The sequence below is a fragment of the Aythya marila genome (genome assembly GCF_965140915.1).
Source record: "Aythya marila genome assembly, chromosome: 1".
NCBI lineage: Eukaryota > Metazoa > Chordata > Aves > Anseriformes > Anatidae > Aythya > Aythya marila.
The window spans coordinates 86,250,827-86,271,829 of record NC_139042.1 but is presented as its reverse complement, the minus strand read 5'-3'; the positions used below and the strand labels follow the sequence as shown (position 1 = coordinate 86,271,829).

At 34.2% G+C, this 21,003-nt stretch overlaps 1 protein-coding gene across 10 annotated transcripts in view; it reads left to right on the top strand.

Moving 5' to 3' along the window:
• DMD (dystrophin) overlaps positions 1-21,003 on the top strand; it is a 1,245,415-nt gene that overhangs the window by 1,069,757 nt on the left and 154,655 nt on the right. For all 10 annotated transcript variants that reach the window (XM_082770266.1, XM_082770264.1, XM_082770258.1 and 7 more), the window contains one exon: positions 12,528-12,674. In XM_082770266.1, the coding sequence (XP_082626392.1) occupies positions 12,528-12,674 (147 nt within the window). The remainder of the gene's footprint in view (positions 1-12,527; positions 12,675-21,003) is intronic.

Genomic DNA, 21,003 nt, shown 5'->3' with positions numbered 1-21,003 from the left:
TTTTTTTTTTTTTTTTAACTTGGAAATGTAAATATTTACCACCACCACACCACCACCCTGAAATACAATACGAGTAACATTTTTTTCTTTTAGTGTAGTACCATTTTATTTAAGCTTTTTTAAGTGAGTGTGGCTTGGGTATGTGGGTAGATAAAAGGAGGAAAGGTATCTCCAAGGAACAAGTATTCCAGAAATCCTGTGTCACACTGATCTTCTATGTATTATCTGCTCTTAAAACATTTCCAAGTACAGAAAAGGACATATCAGAAGTGTATGTATAACCTGAGACTTGTATGTTCACTGAGATTCATGAGGAAGGAAAAGGAGGAAGGAATGCTAGAAGTGAATTTTAATGCTGTCTGCTTTCTGTGAGGACGCTTTTTTTTTTTTTTGTTCCTCCATTAAGAGGTCTGACAGTATTGTTTTTAATAAAATCTTTGCTTAAAAGCATTGGTTCTCCTATTCCTGTCACAATTATGGACTCAGGGAATGTATTCTGCTGTTATATCTATCAAGTATGCAGATTCTGTAATGATATTTTTATTATGACATTGGCAAATCAATGCACGAAATAAAATCAATTTATCAAGCTCGTATACTGGTACACAGTAGTGATTTTGGGACTGCTTCAAGTAGGGAATACAAAGACCGTTATATTCCCTGGGATGCTTATCAGTGACACATTGTACTATAGTTTTCTCATTTTAATGCCTATTATTTAAAGCCTAATAGAATTTTATTTTATCTTTTTGTGCAAGCTTAACCCATAATAAAACCTGGTAATTGCTAGTTAGTGCTTCTCATATTCCAGGTAGTATGAGTTAATCTTCTCAGCTTCTTTCTGAGACTGCAATAGAAGTAGTATTATCCCCAATTTACAAATAGGGCAATTGAATCAATTAAACTAATTTGTCCAGACAGCAATGCCACTCAAATTATTTTTATTCTCTTAGGCTTTTACCGGAAAATTGTTTTATTTTAGTACAGTTAAATTATCTGGAAGATCAAGAATGACAATTTTCATCATTTTCAGCTAGAGCCATAGCTACTCATTTCCAAGAGCTGCAGCCTGCTCTCCCTCCAGATGTGGCAGGGCAGCCTCCCACCCAAAAGGGTTTCAACCTGAATGCCTGGGAGGGTGCTACTTTAAAACCCTAAACATATTACATTTTTTAAGTTTCATTTAACTGTCTCATTATTAGTATTTTATTTAAGCATTCTTTCTCCTACATTAGCATAAAAAGTAAATTGTTCTAGGTTATGTTCTCCTTTAAAAATGTATTCCATTTTCTAGTGTTTTTGAGGATGTTCTCATTAGAAAGAAGAAGCCAAGGAATTTCCACCTTGTCTTGGAGATTGAAGTTTCACCCCACCCATCATATAGTAGTGGTGAAGAAGAGAGTTATAATATTAATTTAAAAAATGGAAAATACCAGATTAGGAAAGGACTCAACAGTCTTTCTGATCTGCACTCTTTGGAGGTTAAAGGTTGGATGAAATATAACAACTCCTTCTGGTATTAAGCTCTGCAAAGGAAAAAAAAAAAGTCTCCCTTTCTAAAAGTAGTAAAAATTCTTAATCTGTGTATGGTTTTTTTTATTAAAAAGGAGTGGAAGAGTTTTTGAAGCTTCTGGTCTGAATTCTTTTAATGTTAGTTGCATGTCAGAATAGAGTCTGTCTTAGTAGCATTTAAGCTAGCTGTTGAATGGCATGTTCCATGCCAGCAATCTATATTTTTCATCTTAGGTTTAGAAATACAAATTCTGCCTGCTGATGTCTGGAAGCTTGCTGTGGTTTGTAATATCATGATGTAACCTGTTTTAAACTGCTTCCTTCTTTTTTGTCTGTGAAATACTACATTTACCTTTAAAATAACACGCTGCCTTACAACACAATAGGGATTTACTTTATAGTAGATTTTTTAGTTTACTTTTTTGTTAGGGCAAGGAGAATTTGTGTGAGTCTCTATTGCCTGAAAGAGCTTTTGATAGCATACATTACTCAACCTTCTATGTTTGTGTATGTTTAATACACATTGTTTACTAGTTAACTAGTAAAGACCAATGGTTTAGAAGTAGATTTGAGTGAAGCTCAAGGACCTTTAACATATTTATTTTTTCAAGTGCTTTTAGCTTTAATAGTGCTGAATGAAACCATTCTATTTAAAAAATTTCCCTTGTAAAAATCCCTTGTAAAAATTTATATTTTCAATGTCTTCCAAGCAGTGTGTGTCAGACTTTCAGATTACAATTTGAAAAGCTTTAAGTTGGTTCCTAGGCACTCCATCTCGTAATTGCCATATTAGCTTCTTGGTCACAAAATAACTGAGTGACTTTGATTATGTGAAAAAATGGTGCAGAACTGTTTATGGACAATTTAGCAAGGATAGCCTTTGCCATGTCATGGCTATAGTTCTAACAGTGGATTACAAGCAAAATGTGGCAATGTACTTTTCCCCCTCCATGCAGGAGAACAAAATTTCAGAATACATTACAACGCAATAGCATGGATTGTCTTTATTCAGGGATCATAAAACTGCAAAAGTTCATAGCAGCCCTGATCATAACAAAGTGATATGTTTTTCAGGATATTTCCACCTATTAATGTGCTTCTATTTGTTGACATCCTAATGTCTGTCTGTCTTTCTTTCTGTCTTTCTTTCTAGTTATTAAATTGCTCCAAATAGAGTGGAATAGACTAGAATAGTTCAGTTGAAAGGGACCTTCAAAGATCATCAAGCCCAACTGCCTGACCACTTCAGGGCTAATCAGAAGTTAAACTACATTATTGAGGGCATTATCCAAATACCTCTTGAGCATTGACAGGCACAGGGTATCAACCACTTCACTAGGAAGCCTGTTCCAGTGTTTGACCACCCTCATGGTAAAGAAATTTTTCCTGATATCAGTCTGAACCTCCTCTGCCTTCTCCCCTTTGATAAATCAGAAAAATAATTAATGGTATTTGTTTCTTATTTATTTATTATATTCCACTTCTAATATCCTTAATTTTTAGCAAATACACATTTCATTTTCAAAGTTGTAGGAATGAAATACCTTCTGGAAAATTTAATGTTTTATCAGATTCAGAGATACAGAATTCAGAATGGGATTGGAATAAAAGGCATTTTATTTCTTTCTTCCCTTTGAACTATTTTTATCCCTGAAAAGGATTTATATTCTACTCTGGTGCATTTTTGCTTGGTCATTTCTCAGTTTATAACAATATACAGAATGGAAAATCAAATCAGCTAAAATCCATTTTGTTTCAACACTGCCTGTCCCCAGGAACACTAGAATAAAATAAAAATACACTATGAGTTTAAAAAGAAGCTAAATGTAGCATATTGGACTAGCAGCTTACAATCTCAGGTTTCACTGAAACTTGAATCAGTATACACTAAACCTATCAGAAGGGAAATTTATAATTTTTTAATGAAAAAATGGGGACTGTTCAACTGTCCTAGGTAGAATACAACAATTTGTTCTACCTTTGATAGTTTTAGATACAAACCTAAATTCTGGTCTATGAATATTACTCTGCTTGAACACTGAGGGAGCTGAGGTAGAGAAATGTCAGTGCTGGGAACCTGCTGAGGCTGAGGTATAAGAAGACCTCATCTCACTGTGCAAGTGGATGCTGCTCTGATGCAGCTGCTGGTGGTATAAAAACCCAATACACCACAAGTTCATTTGACACATGAGGGCTTTTCTCCATAAGCCATCTCATATGTTCATCACATTGCCAGATATCCTTTTCTGTCTTTTGCACTGCTTATGAGAATTGAGGTTTAGCACAGATCTGTCTTAATGGGAGACTCTTCCATGTGAGAGAACTCAAAGAAAATGCCAGGCTGGTATGAGGCCACTGCTCTGTGTGTGTCTCACAGATCTGGGAAAACATTGTCCTTTTCTTGAGAAGTGCTTCATATTAATAAGTGTCAGAACATATAATTGGAATATATAAGAGGACGAATTTCTCTTGCTCATAATTCTGGATGTACATAAGTCCATGCATTTTGATGGGATGAACCCACAAATGCTGGGTGAGCTGGCAGATGTCACTGCAACTCTCAATTACCTTAAAAAGGTCAAGTGACTGGAGAGATTCCTGAAGACTGAAGGATAGCAAATGTCAGTCCCATCTTCAAGAAGGGCAGGAAAGAAGACAGGTCATTCAGTCCCACCTCAAGCTCTGTGAAAGAGGTTACTATCTTCTGAAGTCTTGTATATACCATCTTAGGGAGAAATTAGCTTTGAGATCAATTTCCCATGTATTACTCAGAGCAAACCTGTATAGTGTTCAAATCAAGCCTGTAATTGCTGTAATTGCCAGGCCATAAAATCTGAGAAGAAAAGGTGGAGATTGAAACCAAATTGCCTTTAACATCTTAGGCAGGCATCTATTCCTGTCTCATCCATAACCAAAAAGAAAAGACAGAGACTCATTTCCAGAAGCTAGAGATGAACATTTGAAGTATTACGTGCTTTGGTAAAATGAACTTTGTCTCCTTTAATTTTGCTTTATGGGCATTGTTATATATCTGATGGGCATTGTTATATATCTGATGAAATTCACGATCCCTCCGTACATGTGTATGTGAAATGTTAAGAACATTTGATCTTTAGTAATGTGTATAGGATAAGGAGAAGATAGTGGGAAAGCAATGTTTATAATTGTAGCATAATTGTTTACACATGGTCTTACAGAGATTTTCCTAAGCTTGTAAACATAAGTTAAAGTGTTGTTAAGGCCATAAAAAAAAAAAAAAAAAAAAGTAACACACACACAAAAAACTGCTCCCAAGCTATTTTTCATTGTAAAAAATGTTTCAAATAACTAGGAGATGTTAAGAGTAGTGACTGGATTTGAAAATCATTGTTGAAAATCTCAATTACTTGTTATTAACTTCATGATTGAACAATTGTGTAATGATTGAAAATTATTAGATGGTATTTATTAGATGGTAATTATTAGATAGTTTCTGTTTATTTAATATAATTTTTAATACAAACACAGCTAAACTCAGTCTCAGTACTACTGACTTGTACATGAGAATATGACTTACTATGTACATGCTTTTGTGTTCCTTTTATCGATATGAATGCTAAGCAACAGTAATTTCTTGCTCACGGTACAGCTGCATTGTTGCTGTCTGCTCTGACAAGGCATTGAGGTTCTCTGTGCTGGACTACATTTAAACATATATGGTAGATAGAGGGATCAGTAAGAATCAGCTTGGTAAAAGAAAAAGCAATTTTATTGAAGCACTGACAATTCACGTTAGCAAACAATAAATAAAAGCCAGCCTGTATTTTACTTTACATTTTTTTCTCATTGCATAAAGAACAAGTCTTGTTCTGAGAATACACTTCCTCTTCAGGGTATCCTTTCCAAGTGACATAGGGGAATTTAGTCACACTATTCCATTAACTTCAGTGGGACAGAAGTTACAGGCCCTTGATTTAATTTTGGTTGGATTCATGAATTCTATGTTCGGCTCGTTATCAGCTGTTGCACATGTGGCTGAGGGAGAAGAGGGGTCAAGAAACAGAAATTGTGCATTGTATAGCCAATATTCCTTCCTGAATTTTCACTTATGAATTTTGTGATGGAAACTCCCTGAGGCTAGCAAAGTATATAATATCTCTATTGTTATTGAAATAAGCTAATTCACTGTTTATTTACTCTTCCACTTAAATGAGTCATGAATTTCCTTACAGTTTTCAAGAAACTGATTTATGAATCCTAAACAAAACATGTCCTTTTCATGGCATTGACAAAAGGCATCTCCATTTGGTGAGGTCTTTATGTATAAAAACTTAGACTTTTGTATCTTTAGCTCCCTTCTGATCATTGGGCAGCCTTCCAAAGGGGAAGTCAGTGCTCTTCTATATGATAGAGACCAATAAACAAAAGAAAGGAAAAACAAAAACAAAACAAGATGGCATGTGAAATAGGACATGCGTAGAAGGACAATAACAACAACAGCAACAACAAAGTAATCATGTTTAAACAACTTTGCTCTTTGCTCAGAGAGTTGGTATTCCAAAAAGAGTTGAGGGCTGTGTGGTGGCTTTTACAGTTTTTTAAATTTATTTGTTTATTCAACAGGATACCCAAAGCACTAGCAGCTTTAATGGAAAAGGACCTGAAAATGATTGTGGGGGTGGAGGGTGAGTGAGTAGGAGAGAGTGGTTAATCTGCATATTCTGAAGTAAGTAGGAAACCAATCTACTGGCACTTGAGTTCTAAAAGGGTCTTCAAGGGATAGATGAGCATAGAAAGCATATCATTCAGTGTGATCATCTCGGGTTAAAAATACCGCAGCTGAAAAGATAAGACGGGGGAATGAAAATACTTGGTTTCAAACATAACTGTAATATGCACATATCAGAAAACTGATGGAAATAAGTAAGTAGTAACATCTGTTGTAACATCCAAGTTACAAATTGCACAGTAAAGAAAGAGTTAAGTTTCTGACAGTGATGGCCTAATGCTATATTTTATGAAGGTTAGGAATCAAATCACAAAGGTGAATTAATTTTATCAAACTAGCCTAAAATCCTTTGGAATTTGAAATTCCATCGCCAAATAGAAAATATGGAGTGTTAGGGAACACTAAGAAGATAATTGGTAAGGGAGACATTTAAAGAAGGGAAATTACAGTAAGTGCCTTGTTAGAGCATGCTTTTAAGATTACATTTTTAGATATATTAAAAAAAAAAAAAATCAATGCTTCATGGAGTAACCTCTTAGGGTGGCCACAAATGGGAGAAGAAATATTTGGCATGGTACTAAGCAATACAGGTTCAAAACATTGCTATCATAATACGGATCATTATGGACTAAAGGTCAACATTTTTGCAGGGATAAAACAAAATAAAAACAAATCAAAAACAAAAATAATAAAACTATCTACCACAGCGACATTCAGTTCGCAGGAGAACTATACACAGATGAGGAACTCTGCTTAAAAGAATCCAAGAAGAGTACAATTTGAAGACACCATGGAGACACTATGATGGAAGCTGAAAATAAATCCATCTTCTTTAAATAGAAGGATTTTCAGAAGACCTTGAAAGCTGGGGTGACTAAAGAAAAGTGTAAAAAAATATGTTTTTAAAAAGTATCCATAGAACAAAATAATAAGATTAAGACTACCACGTTACAGAACTAGGTAATTATTCAGTCAAGAGTTCTAATGAAATTAAAGAATAAAACAGCTATTACTAGTAACACTGTTTTATTGCTTAAAATTAGTATATTATGAGGACTGGAAGGTGGCAAATATAGCATCTATAGTACATCCATCTATAGTGCATATAATCAGGACTGTGGACCTACAAACCAAGAAATTTGTGAAAAAAGTATACTGTAGAAGAGACAATGTAGCTTTTGTAAAAGTAGGTAAGCCATACATCTCTTAGTGTGCCTTCAAGAAAACAGTGAGCATGTCGACAATGGGGTATTGGCGTTTAGGGATTCCAAAATGATTTCAAAAATATTGTACCTAAAAATACTGTGGGATACAAGAGAAAGGATAAGGATTAATAACCACTTATCTAGTTATTTATTTCCTGTAAAAGGCAGAAAATAGAAAGCAGAGGTTAACGTTCAGTTTTCCTAATGAGTGCCACTGCACTCAAGAAGGTCTATTCTGTCTAGTATGCACATAAATGAACTGAAAAGGAGAATGAATAACGCAGTGACATATCATGTTGATGATACAAACCTATTTAAAGCCCTTCAGGAGGGGATGAATTGCAAACACCTATAGAAGGACCTCACAGTACTGGATGGAAATAAAGTGGTAGCAGATGAAAATCAGTGTTGATAAATGTTAAGCAATGCATTTAGAAAACTAATCCCAATTTTATATGCACAGTAATGAGCTCTCATTTAGCCCTTTTAAATATTTCTTTAACACTCATGAGAGAGATCTTGGAATTGTAAGCCCTGGTTTTCTGAAACCACTTGGCACTTCCAGCACTTTAATACTCACCACTATTCAGAATGCCAAATCAAACGTTAGGAATACTTGGTAAAGCAAAAAATATCATTATACCATGGTATAAGACCTTGTATCTTGTATATTGTAGGCAGTGTTCTAGTCCACCAATTTCAAAAATATATCAGATCAAAAGTATGGAAAGCTCCTGCACAAGGACAGTAAAAATGAAGTAGGAGCATGATTTATTTTGTGTAATTTCACATCTGCCAGGTAGGTGTCTGTGTATGATCTAGTTGTCTATGTTCCCACTCTAGTGAATGCAAATCTTCTCAGTTTAATCTCTGTAATTCAGAATGTGATTCATGCCGTCCTATAGTAAAAAAAAATATATGTTATGTTCAGCTTCTGTTTTGATCAGTGATTGAATATAAAGGCACTATATGGTGACTAGCTCAGATCTAAATATCTTCTTTATATACACATTTAATTGGATATGTCAATTTTTGAATATAAACCTGGAAGGAGTAAATATGTTAAAGGTTTTATAAAGTCTGGAATAGCACAAAGAAAGTCTGCTAAGAAAGATTGATTATTGTCTCTCATGAGCTAAGAATGGGAGAAGATTTCAAGTGATACATTAAAAAAAAAAAAAAAAAAGAACATAAGAGGTGGTTCTTTAACCTAAACATTCTAAACATTGAGTTTATAGACTATTTTGGATGGTAAAAGCCTATGTTAGTTCAAAAATCAAGTAGATAATTTCATGTAAGAATAATTCTTCAAGATCTAATTGAAAAAGAGAGACAAATTCTGGCTCCAGAATCCCTGAGCCCCAAAATTGCTGAGCTGGAAGAGTACAGCAAGGAGCGGGGATACTCAAGGTTTCCCAGACTTTCCTTCTTCCCCAAGCAATTGTTGCTCTCAGAGACAGGAGGGGCAAGATGAGCTTTTCATCTAGCTGCTGCTTTTTTCGTTATGGCTGCTGTTATGCTCTAGACTCCTACTATTTGGCTGGCTGTGGTATGTCTTCTAGAGTCCTTGCTAATTTTCCAAAGCTTTTTAAAATATTTTCTAACAGGACTGTACGGATCATTTAAAATCCAATCTACCACCTACAGTAGCACATAGCATTGAAATTCTTTCTTGCATAGGGACAGTCATAATGAAGATAATTTGGGGCTGTTTCTCCTATCGCTGTTCACACTGAGAAGTCATTTACATCCTGAGCCATTTAATTGGTTCAAATAGGCTTCTTGTTGTGGTAGTGGAATACTACTCACCATGTACATTTGTTTTTAAATTACCAACACTATAGTTAACTTTTTTTTTTTTTTTTTTTTTTTGCTATGAACATATGATAGGTTTGGTATTTTTTATGTAGAAAGAAAAAGTAATGGAAAAATGAAAGAGTCTGAATACAAACTGATTATTAAAAATATAAACATTACTGTAAAAGATTTTAATCATACTGATGAAAATCACAGGTAAGTAGAATTTCCAAATTTCTGCTTCTATAGATGAAAATTATTGTATAACATAAATGATTACTATTTCTTAAAATTGTTTGAATACTTGGTGTGGGAAAAAAATTAATTCATACAAAATTTCACTCAAACGAAAACAAAAACCTAGCTCTAGAAACATGTATGGTTCTGGTGGACTGGTGGACTGGTGGACTGGTGGACTGTTTGTGATAAACTGTTGCTCACCATAATATTGTAGTGGCTGATGTTTTTAATCATACAATATCACATGACAAGTCTTCCTAAGGATATTTTTTTTATTTTCTGTCTTCAGTTTTTAATTGTAAAATTATTGGCATTAATTAGATAGTCATGCATTAATTAGAATTCTTTCGGTTTTGGTGTTTCTTACAAATTTTGGTCATTATAACTAACACAAATGCTAGTAAAAACTCAGGCTTAGTAATAATAGAAAACAGACTATCAAATTTAGAAACATTGAAAATGCTATTATATTTTGTACGTTGGAAAATTAGCATAACTGCAAAAGTCAATATTCCTAAAGAAACAAAAAAACGATTAATAAGGAAATAATGTCCAAAATACGGGGAGATATGTTTTCATATTTACTTTCATGTATTTCTTTTATTTATTTATTTATTTATTTTGTCTCATGACTTGCTTCTGTTCATAAGCTTTCTCTCTCTGTAAAATAAGGTATGCTCACTAAAACATGTTGACAAATCATGACAGATCTTCTATTTCACCTTAATTTAGGTATAATGATTGTATGATTTACAGAATCATTTGTGTCAATCCTAAGTGAGACTAGTATTTTCAAGTCAACATTACAGATTGAAATAATTGGTCTGAAATCAGCAAGATACCTCAGTGCATGCTTAAAAACAATCAGTGTTTAAGCTTAAACGTACGTGCTTTGCCTGGGCAATGAATTTTTCAATCCAAGCTTGATCCTATGGACATAGAAATTAATAGCAAATTAAGTTGGCTTAATGCAGGAACTGTTTTAGTGCAGAAACTGATCTTTGCAATAGATGCTCTCCATTTTTTCTAACAGTATTTTAAATTCATATACAATGTGGGCATTGGTATCACTAGCTAAAAGATGTTCACTCATCTTGGAAAACAGGTAACACTGGCAGAACCCATGTGACCATCCCAATCATAAATGACAGACTTGTGGCCAGAGACCCTAGGCCACTAAATCTGACAAGTCACAGAAAAAAAAAAAAAAAAAAAAAAAAAAAAGTGAAATAATTATTTGCAAGCTAAATTCTCACACTGTGATATACATATCTCCAGCCTTGGAACAAACGCCTATATTTAAAGCATGTTTTTGTTCTTCTGAACTCAATTATTGGCTTAAATGATCAGATTAGGCAAATATATAACTCTGTGGGATAAAATCAAACATGCTAGATTTTTTCTTTTTCTTTTTACCTCTGGTCTTGCTCTCCTCACGACACTATAAATCTGTGTTCTTCCCAGTAACATCATCTGTGTTCCAGTGGTATGAAACAGGTGTGATGGAGAAGTGAATTGTATGGCATGAACGTGATACATGCCTCTTCTGTCATATCATGGCATTTGTGTCATTCTCTGCATTTACCTTTACAAAATGCCCATCACTTCTGTTTGTGCATTTTATGAATTTATATTTAGTTATTCACTATACATGAATGCCTCACTATACATGAATGCCATTGAAGTCTATCTAACTCCTTATGTTGTAGGGCAATTTAGCATAATTAGAGGACACAAATCTGTTTTTGAGAGAAATTTGAGGAACAATTTTTCAATGCTGTTTGCCTTTAGTACAGTTCATGTACACTGTACCGTTCATGTACACAGACATCCTAATGTCTGTGAGTGTCTTAATACAATTTACATTTAAGGTTTACAGAGATACTTTGTGAGGATTTTTGATGTTTGCATCACATGTTGGTGAAATGATTATTAGGAAATCATTTCAGGTTTTCTGATTACCCAAAATGAGATGCAAACCATATGTGTTCTGTATTAAAAATGCTGAGAGAAAGGAGCTGGAAAGGAAGACTAATACAGCAAATAAATTATCCTGCCTTTGTGAGCAGACATCGTAGGGCAAGAAAAAGTGGTCCTGAAAATGACAGAATTTTCCCCTTAGAAATGGCTCGTTGGTACATTTTGACACTATTTGTCATGTAAAAGATTCATAAATGTCTCCTTAGAAAAGATAGATATGGAACAGTGGGAAATCTGCATAGAGCAACGTCTCTTCAGTGGAGTCATGGTGCCCTGAATTTATCTGAATTTATTCTAATACATCATGGTAGCATCATCAGCAGGTTGTTGATTTTAAAATCAAGAGACAGCAACTAGCAGCTTTTGGTTATCACATACATTTCTGAAATTATTAATCGGACTGTTCTTATGCATAGTTCTAATGGTCATCTCACAAGATACATTATTTTTCTGAAATATGAGTCATGAAAGCTAGTTTGGTATTCATAGAAAGAAGGTTCTGCTTTGTTGTTATTTTTCCCTCCCTCCCTTCCTTCCTCTCCTCTACTTCCTCTTCTTTCTCTCCTCTCTTCAAACTTTTTATATGTAATACACAAGATACCCCAGGTAAGACCATGAACACAATTTAAGCATTGCTTTTTTTTTTTTTTTTTCTTTCTTTCTTTCTTTAATTCAATGTATTTGGGTACCACAGTCTTCCCACACTTTCATCACTTTAATGCATTAAAGAGCATTTGTCCCTCCTGTCTACCTTGAGGAACACATCATGCACATGTAAACAATGAGACAGAGAGAAGCTTGCACTACAGTGAACAGTCCAGTGGGTGTTCTGCTTAGGGATTTGGTTTAACCAGCCAAAAATTGCAGTGAAGGCTCCAAATTTCTATCACCTTCTTAAATGCTAGGCCTTACCCTTGAGTCCTACAGCCCATGCTGTTATATGAGAAGACTTACCTGTTTCATGACTAGTGCACCCCTTCCTTTCAGCAGCATGGAACACCTTTATTTTGCTGATCAGCTGGTAGCAGAGACAATAGTTTTTGAAGTTATTTCTTATCTTTATTTACAATGTTTAATTTGCACAGGTTTATCGAGCTGAAATTGTGCCGCTTAAAGAGAAGGTGCATCAAGTCAATGAGCTGGCTCACCGGTTCACTCCCCCTGATATTCAGCTCTCCCCATACAATCTCAGCTGTGTGGAAGATCTGAACACAAGGTGGAAGGTGCTACAGGTAGGTTTCCCATAGCTGTTTTCTTTGTGCTGCTCTGATGCTTTTTTTTTTTTCTTCTGTGTGGTTGTTTTCTCTATGGGGAACTAAAGGGTTACTAAAGGAATGAAAGAGGAAACAGGTTGGTACTGGAAAAGCACATTCAATAATTCTGTTCCTTTGAGAAAACGGGAGGTAAAGTTAACACTGTATTTTCATATACTTCTTTTATCAAGAAGTAGAAATCAGTTAACCCAGTTTTTCATGCAGTTAAAGTTCTTATACAGTTAAAATTCGTAAAAGTTTATTTACTTTTTAATATTAATACTTAGAAATTCTTGCTGCCAAATATATCATGTGATCATTTCTTTTAACTGACTTATCCATGTGTTACTGACATTTTTGTAGTGTATGTGGAAGATTCACACAAGACAGTTTACTTTAGCTCCTTCATTCCTTTTACTATAGTTTAAATAATTTGCAGGAGCAGTGGTTTTAAGTATTTTCTGCGTGGGCAGATTAATGATTCTGCAGTGGAGCCTTTAAAGTAACATCATCGCTATCAAATGTAAAATTACAAGGCATTACATGCATTCAGTGATGAGCAAGATTTGGTACTGCTATTAAAGCTGTTCAGAAGGGGATTTTATAAGTTGATCTCTAAAGCAGAAAAAATATTAAGATTTATTATGAAATTAAGGTGAACAAACTATAAGTTAAATATTGAAAAGTTTCCAGCCTCTTTGGAAATTTTGTTTACTTATCACTTAAGTTTCACATTCATTTACTTTGTCGTGTGAAAGACTTAAAAATATATACCTTCACTGTATCTTATCACTGCACTGTATCTTGGCTTGGAATTTTAGGAACAGGGTGTATGAGAGAGAGTGTGCATTTATGCATGCGCTGGTATATGCTGGTGTAGCTCCCACAGCAGGGAAGTAATGTTATAAGTAAATGTAAGTAAATGCAATTAAATAAAAAAAAAAAAAAGTAATTAAATAAAATAAAAGTAAAAGCCAGTACTTAAGGATCGCTTTTATTTTTTTACTTTTTTTTTTTTTTCTTATCAAGTTATTTACTTTTATTTTTTCTGCATCACTGCTTCACATTTTGAAGTTGTGTCATTGTATTTTCCTTAATATATTGCAGAAGTGTGAAGGAAAATGAAATGTTTATTCAGGACATTCACAGTTAGTTGAGACAACTTTACCAGATTCTCAGATCCTTTGTCTATTTATGTATACATGGCATGGTAATGGTTTAAAAAGTGTTTTTCAGGTCTAAATCGCTTAATTAAGATTTGAATATGATGAAGGGCATTCTTTTATAACTTTTTCCAAAGAAAAATAAAAACCTCTTCCAGTTCTCTTACAGTTCAGTTGTCCAAATTTCTAGTTACTGTGTGTGAATCTTATACATGAAAGATATATTCATATACTTAAATGGGAAATCTTCCTTAAGATTCTGCAAATCTTGCATTACAAGGAAAGTTATTTATTTCCAAATTAAACAGTGAGTGTAAACTGAGGCAATGATAAAAATGAATAAAGTGGCAGCTAATGCAACTGTAACAAGATAGATGTTTCTTCCCCTACAGGAGATGAAGGGATTCCAATTTTTATATTCCAGTATTATTATCTTTCTATAACCTTGGCAGTTCCTCTTCTTATTCTGTAATTTTATTAATTTTATTTTTTTTTCTACTTTTTCCTTTTTAGCTATGTTTTGACTTATGTCATCTGTAAGTAGTTGATGAGAGCAAGAGACAACTTTTCTAAAGATCTGGGACCAAAATTCTGGCTCATCTATAATTAGACTAATTAACGTGTTGCTAAAATCATAGTTCTTTTCAATCTTATTGTAGTAGTTTCAGGTTCCCCCTTCTGAGAAGACAGAGTTTTTGTTCCTTTTTGGAAGCTGAGTTTTCCCATCAGACTTTTCAGTAAAAAAAATTTGTATATTCCATGAGAAATGGGACTTCCGCCAAACCCGCAGCTGTCATGGTTCATGAATGGTATCTCATTTATTTAATTGGCTATGCCACTTGGCTTCAGAAGTCATATAGCCATGTATTTTTCTTCATTTCTAGTGGCCTGAGTCTCAGTTTTGCCCAATGTTTGTCTGCAAAAATATGCATATAGATTCATTTTACAGTTGATTCATTCTTGAGAGATCCTATTTATTTATTTGTGCAGGTGAGTGGAGAAATGCCAGCAATCTGGTTAGGGAATCAATTCTTTTAATGATGTGTGTGTCAAAAATTGGAAAGCTTTCTTAATGAAATGGGAGGACATTGTCATTGTTCTTTGTGGCATGTTTAGGGCAGTCAGTGAAAGAATTTGTGTCAGTAAGTGTAAGCAGACATGGTTATCATCAATGGCCATGCTAACACACCCAAAAAAATATTAAACCATGTTAGAATTATAATGTTCTATGTGATGAATTTCAGTTTGATAAAACTGTAAAAGTTTTTGGTTTTGTTATAGAAAATAGAATCACAGAATCACAGAATTTCTAGGTTGGAAATACATTCATTTTAGAGTTGTGTTATTCTTTTTTATTTCATTTATTTTATAATTTTGTCCTCTTTCAAGAGCAAAAGATTTTTTTTGTTGTTTTTAAGAACCGTGCAGAACGGTAATTTATCCTATTTTATATTTCCATTTCAATATGCATGTAGAAATTTCTTTTGATGTGTTTTTTCTTATATATGTTTATACTTGATTAAAAAAAAAAAAAATCACTGTTTATAATTAAAAAGGAAAACACTGAAAATCTAGGAAATGCAAGAAAATGCATCTTATATGTGCAACCTAAATTTTGTAACTTAGTGTAGAGCCTTTAAGTATATTCTGATTTATCTGGTTATTGTATAAATGATAAGAAGAGAATGGGCATAGTATTTGTTATCCATTAGTCTTGTTTCCTAACAAAATGAGACTTATGCAGTTTACTTCCACCTGTCAGCATTTATAGATTATGTTTGGCAGCACACGTCTATATAAGTCACACAACACTATATTTAGAATAGTGGGGAAAACTGAGGTTACAATACTATAGAAAATACATTCACTGAAAACCAGCATCCACTAGCTTTGTTGCTTTTTGGCCAAATAGTTTTAGCTAAATGAAGTATGCTGCTCTTTAACTTATTTATTAGTCACTCTTGAAATTGTACTGAAGATGGGAATATTCATATTCTTGATCCATAATACCCAAACATCTCAAAAATATATATATATTTTTTTCTGTAGAAGTCCCTTTGACAAGGAAAGTACACTAGGGGAATTAAAGTTGTATGTTTCAGTTCTGCAAAGACTATGGGAGTTAAGAGTTTTTGACTTAGATGCAGAAATTGCACAGATCGCTTCATATTTTGTCAACATCAAGAGAATATGGCCTGATTTTTTTTGACACCTTTTTAGGTGTGTGACCTGATTCCAATCAGCTATGTTTAGACTTCTCAATATGAAAATTAGTTGTTGTTTAAGGTAAGAGTGTGTGAGCTTCATCAGGGTGAAAACTGGGAAGTGTAGAAAGCTACCAGCAGTCAGAACAGTGGAAACAAACAAGGACAAAAACAAAATGAAACTTGCAATTATAAGTTGATCTTCAATCCTGACTTCCATATCACAGCTCCTTTTCCTTGCCAAAACATTAACAGCTGTCAGAGCTCATAATTTGTGGGATAGATTTTCAAATAAAATAAAGTTGGACAGGACTGCATAGGGTCAGGTAGGGTAGGATTTGTTGTCAGCTATCTCTTGACACCAGGGGGATGATGAGTAGTAGCAGTCTCTAGTTGGGCTCTGTAGCCTGGAGGGGATGTGCTTTGCTGACACAGATCATCTGTCCATTCAGCCCTGCTTTGGTTTGAAGTGAGGTTAAAGCAGATATAGGAAGGAACATGGTTATTGCAGACAGAGCATTCATAGGTTAAGAGCTGCCCTGTAAATGCCCTCTCTAAATGTGATTGGAAGCAGTACAAAACCTCTTAGATTCTACGTCCTGGTGCCAAAGTACTGTTAAAGGTTTTTAGAGATAGAGAATGTAAACCTGGCAAAAAGTATTCCTCTTTCTCCCCATTTTTGCTGATCCTTTTCTGTGAAATGCTTGGATTTTTTTTAGATAAAACTTCATTTAAAGTGATTAAAAGCCTAAGGTAGAGAAATAATAAGCAAATTTCAAGTTCAAAAGGTTCATGTTAGCCTTATGTTTTTTTCCTCCGTTGATTCATTTTGTCTTGACGTATCAATTATGTATTATATTACCGCAGGTATTTTTATGTCAGGCTGCCTACTTGCAGGTTACAGAGAGCCTTTACAGACTTTAGGCTATACAGTGTGTGCAATATTTTCTAAATCTTTTTGCTTTGGTAAGACTTGAAGTTAAGATATTTCTGCCAGTTTAGAAAGTGCTATTAACAATGTTGGTTAAAATACTAAAAAATGTCACTAGCATTAAGTTATGAAATGTCTTTAAAACCAGCCTTTGTATGGATGTCATTTTCAGAATATTTTCACAGGAGCCCTCTAAAATTGACACTGGAGTTTTCACCACACCTTGAGTAAAGCTGAGTGTCTTGACCTTGCATGGAAAATTCTGAGTAGTCTGGAAGTCTTGTATTAGTAAGTTAACAGTATAAGAGAAAGCATTTTAGACTTAAAATAGCTGAACTCCACATATGTGCTTTGTGTGCAAATGTTTTCTATAAAATACTTCTGAAATTGGATCCATCTGAGAAAACACAGGTAAAAGGAATTATTTTGAGATGATCATTGCTTCCAGTGGCTCATCTAACCCATTTGATCCTTGTTCTTGCTGTTACTTTATAAACCACTGATGTTGTAATGACTCTTAGAAATGTACCCCTTAGTTGAAGAACATAGTATAAATTGTGGGTTTTGACTTGAAGTTTACAAATTCATTTTTATTCATAGTACTTTGTACCTGGAGAATCATAGCAACCGACAAATTATATGTCGTGGAAATTAATTCTTTGGTGTACAGCATTTTGTTTGGGAATTCTCAAATGCATATCTTCAAGACACAACCTTTTTCTTCTATTTTCTTACATGTTTGAAGTTGGTTCTCTGCCATAGCTCAGTTTGTTTAAAAAAAAAAAAAAAAAAGCATGAAGAATTAGTATTAATCAAGCTAGGACATTAAACCTAAGTCTACATTTGCAGATAGTTTATTAGATGTAGTTTGATGTTGTCACTTCCTCCCATCCAATTCCTTATATTGGTCTCAAGTGTGTTGTGTCCTTTCCCCTCCACTACACTCATTTATGACTTTTTTTTCATCTGTACAAACAGTGAGTTCTGTCCTACTTATCTGACATATAGCTGATATTACAGCACTGCTTCAGCAGTGCAGTGATTTTTTGGGTACTCAGAATAAAAGAATGTGTCTTCCATAAAATAGCTTTGTGTTTCTTGTATATCCCAGCATTCCAGTTGCTTATCTCAAAACATCACATTTCAAATCCTGAATTGACTTTGTCTGTACTTTTGCCAGCCAAAGAGCTAAGATAACTGAATTTGGTTTGCACATCAGTTGTCATAGCTGTCTGCAATATACTCCGGAATTTGGCTGGCTAGGTTTACCTTTAAGAGAAAGGGTTTACATTTTTCTCATAAAGCCTTCATAACTTCATTCAGTTGTGAATGACATTTGGATTAGTGACATGCCAGACTGGTCTTTTGCAGAAACCATGCAGGTTTCTTCTTTGAAAAAGTTAAGACCTAATCCTTTTTCTTCATCAGTGAATAGGAGGTCAACTCCTAGCAAATAAAGTTTCTGAAAGACAGAGACAAATCCAGTTTTATTATGACCACTTTTCTCTTCAACACTGTGTTCAGTCATTCCCACAACTGATGGGATAAGCCCGTGATGTCTAATGGTGTCAAGACTTAGTGATAATTTTAGCGTTACCAATGACACTCAACACATTTTTTTGAAATTATCTTAACTACCTTGTGCATGAATGTACACATTTTAAATAAGTCTCCATTTATGGATCAGAAAAGTTTCTCTTCTGTGAACCTTATGAAGCTTAGGGGATATAAATGGGAATAAAGTAGTGTTGATTTGATGCAAGTCATAGTAGTTTTTCTATTTGACAGTAGTTCTGGTAGTTTGTGTAGTGTAAGGGTCTGTCCTCTTCCCTAAAGAAGGGAGCCAGAAAAACAAATTCTATTTCACATACATTTGTGTTTATAATTATTATACAGGCCAAAACCCTTGAATCAAAACTAATCGAGCTTTGCTGATGCAAACTGTACAAAACAGGACATGGAAAGGTTTTTGGACAGAAACTGTGATAGTACATTATTCAGCATGTTTACTGAAAACATGGTTATATTTAAGGAGAATATGGATGCTGTAAAATTTACTACTGTTAGTCTGTGAACATGAACCAGAAAACAAATCACAGACTCAAGTATACCATTTGCATGCTATAATATGCATTTTGGTATTCAGTGGTAGCACTGCTATGGGAAGGACGAGGTGTGAGGCAGACTTCAGAACGGTGTGTGGGAGCTAGGCCATGATTGGCTATTGGCTTTGGCTGCTCTGCCATCCTTCACAACTGTGCATTCCTTTTGAGCTTGCATATCTCAGATATACTTGAACACCCCAGGAGCAACATTTGTGCCTTTTGATGCCAGAAGAAAACCCCCTTATTGTATTTCTTGTATTTATTGAAGAGCATCCTAAAAAAAGATGTAAAAGCTAATAGAAGAAAAATTAAAAAAAAATAAAATAAATAAATACATAAAAGATTTGCTGTTTTCAGAAGGCTAACCAATTCTTAAGCCTTTAGATAGGAAATACCATTTGTTCCTGATCCTTCTATCTCTTTGGAGGAATAGTTCTACAAAGTTGAATTCACAGTTGTGAACAAAGTAGATTTCATGAGCTCCCAGGCTATATTATTTACATGATCAGTATATTCACACAGCAATGTCACTGCTTAGAGATACTGTATTTTACTGTCTTTCGCATATTCAGACAAGCTCTAGCTTGCCAGAGATATTTTTCTTTTTGAATGAGCATATAACTAACAGATGTTTGTTTTTGGCCCCATGTCTACATTCTTTGAAAGCTGGAGAATTAAATTGCTGACATTCAGACAACACTAATTCACATATCCAGGGAGCCTAATTTGCCATCCCTGAGATCCTGATTCCTGGTGTTCGTGGGTTTAAAAACCATTTCAGCGACACAATATAAGAATAGGCTGGGGAGTTTCAATAGTATGCTCCTGCTAAACATAATCACATTTTATAAACATCTGCGTCATTACTGGTGTGATTCATCTGAGCTGTATACAGCTGTGTTTCCAGTTTCAATTAACAGTCCCTTAATTGCATATCCATCTCATGTTACTAATTTAGTTAATTTATTCATAATTAAGAGTATTCTATTTTCTACGAAGGTTTGTTGAGCTTAGAGCATTATAAAAAAAATAAATCATGCTCATTGCTGAGGGATTTTTATTCTTACAACAGTCACATCAGAACAAAAATGTCATTCGCATACTTAGAGAGGAAGGCAAGATACGAGACCTTTCTTCTTTTCTCAGTGTGAAATGAGAAATCTTTGGGAGTGTTTTGCTTTCTGTTGGAAAACAAATGATAGTATGAACGTGCTCTTGTCTCCTCATTTTTGCCCTTCTCTCTTCTGCCCAAAATCTAATATAATTACCTGTTGATTAGACAGATACAACAAGTTTTTATATACAAGAAGAAGTGATAACAAAAAGGGTGTTACAAGAATAATGGGTAATATCAGGTATGTAGGAGACATGAATCATTCTCTCACACATTTTTGTCTTTAACATTTATATTTTAGAGTACAATACATTTTAAAGGACCTGTGTGATTAGGAATTGTGAAATATAAAGTAAATGTGAGACACATTCAGGTGGAAAAGAAGGAGTGTCTAAGCAATATTACTTACCAAAAGAAGTGTTTGCTCATTAGAAAATATATTTTGTATATCAGTACTAGAACACTGTATACAAAATCCGAGAATCATGCCTTCCTGCAGTTGTCTATAGCATAATGATGTTCTTCACTTACCGTTCTAGCTGGAATGGTTACAACTGTCCAGTACTTTGTACTTACAGATACTATCTTCTCTATTATCTTTACATGCCCTGCTGGGATATACATGCTAGGATATGTCTGCAATATTAAGGAGCTGTAAGCATAAACAGTCCTCTTTAAATTAAGGGAATAAATGAAAGAAAGGAAAAAAAGGGAAGGAGGGAAGAAAAAGGAAAAAAGGAAAATGAAAAAAGAAAAACTCAGCTTTTTCTGACTTCATTTGGCACAAATGG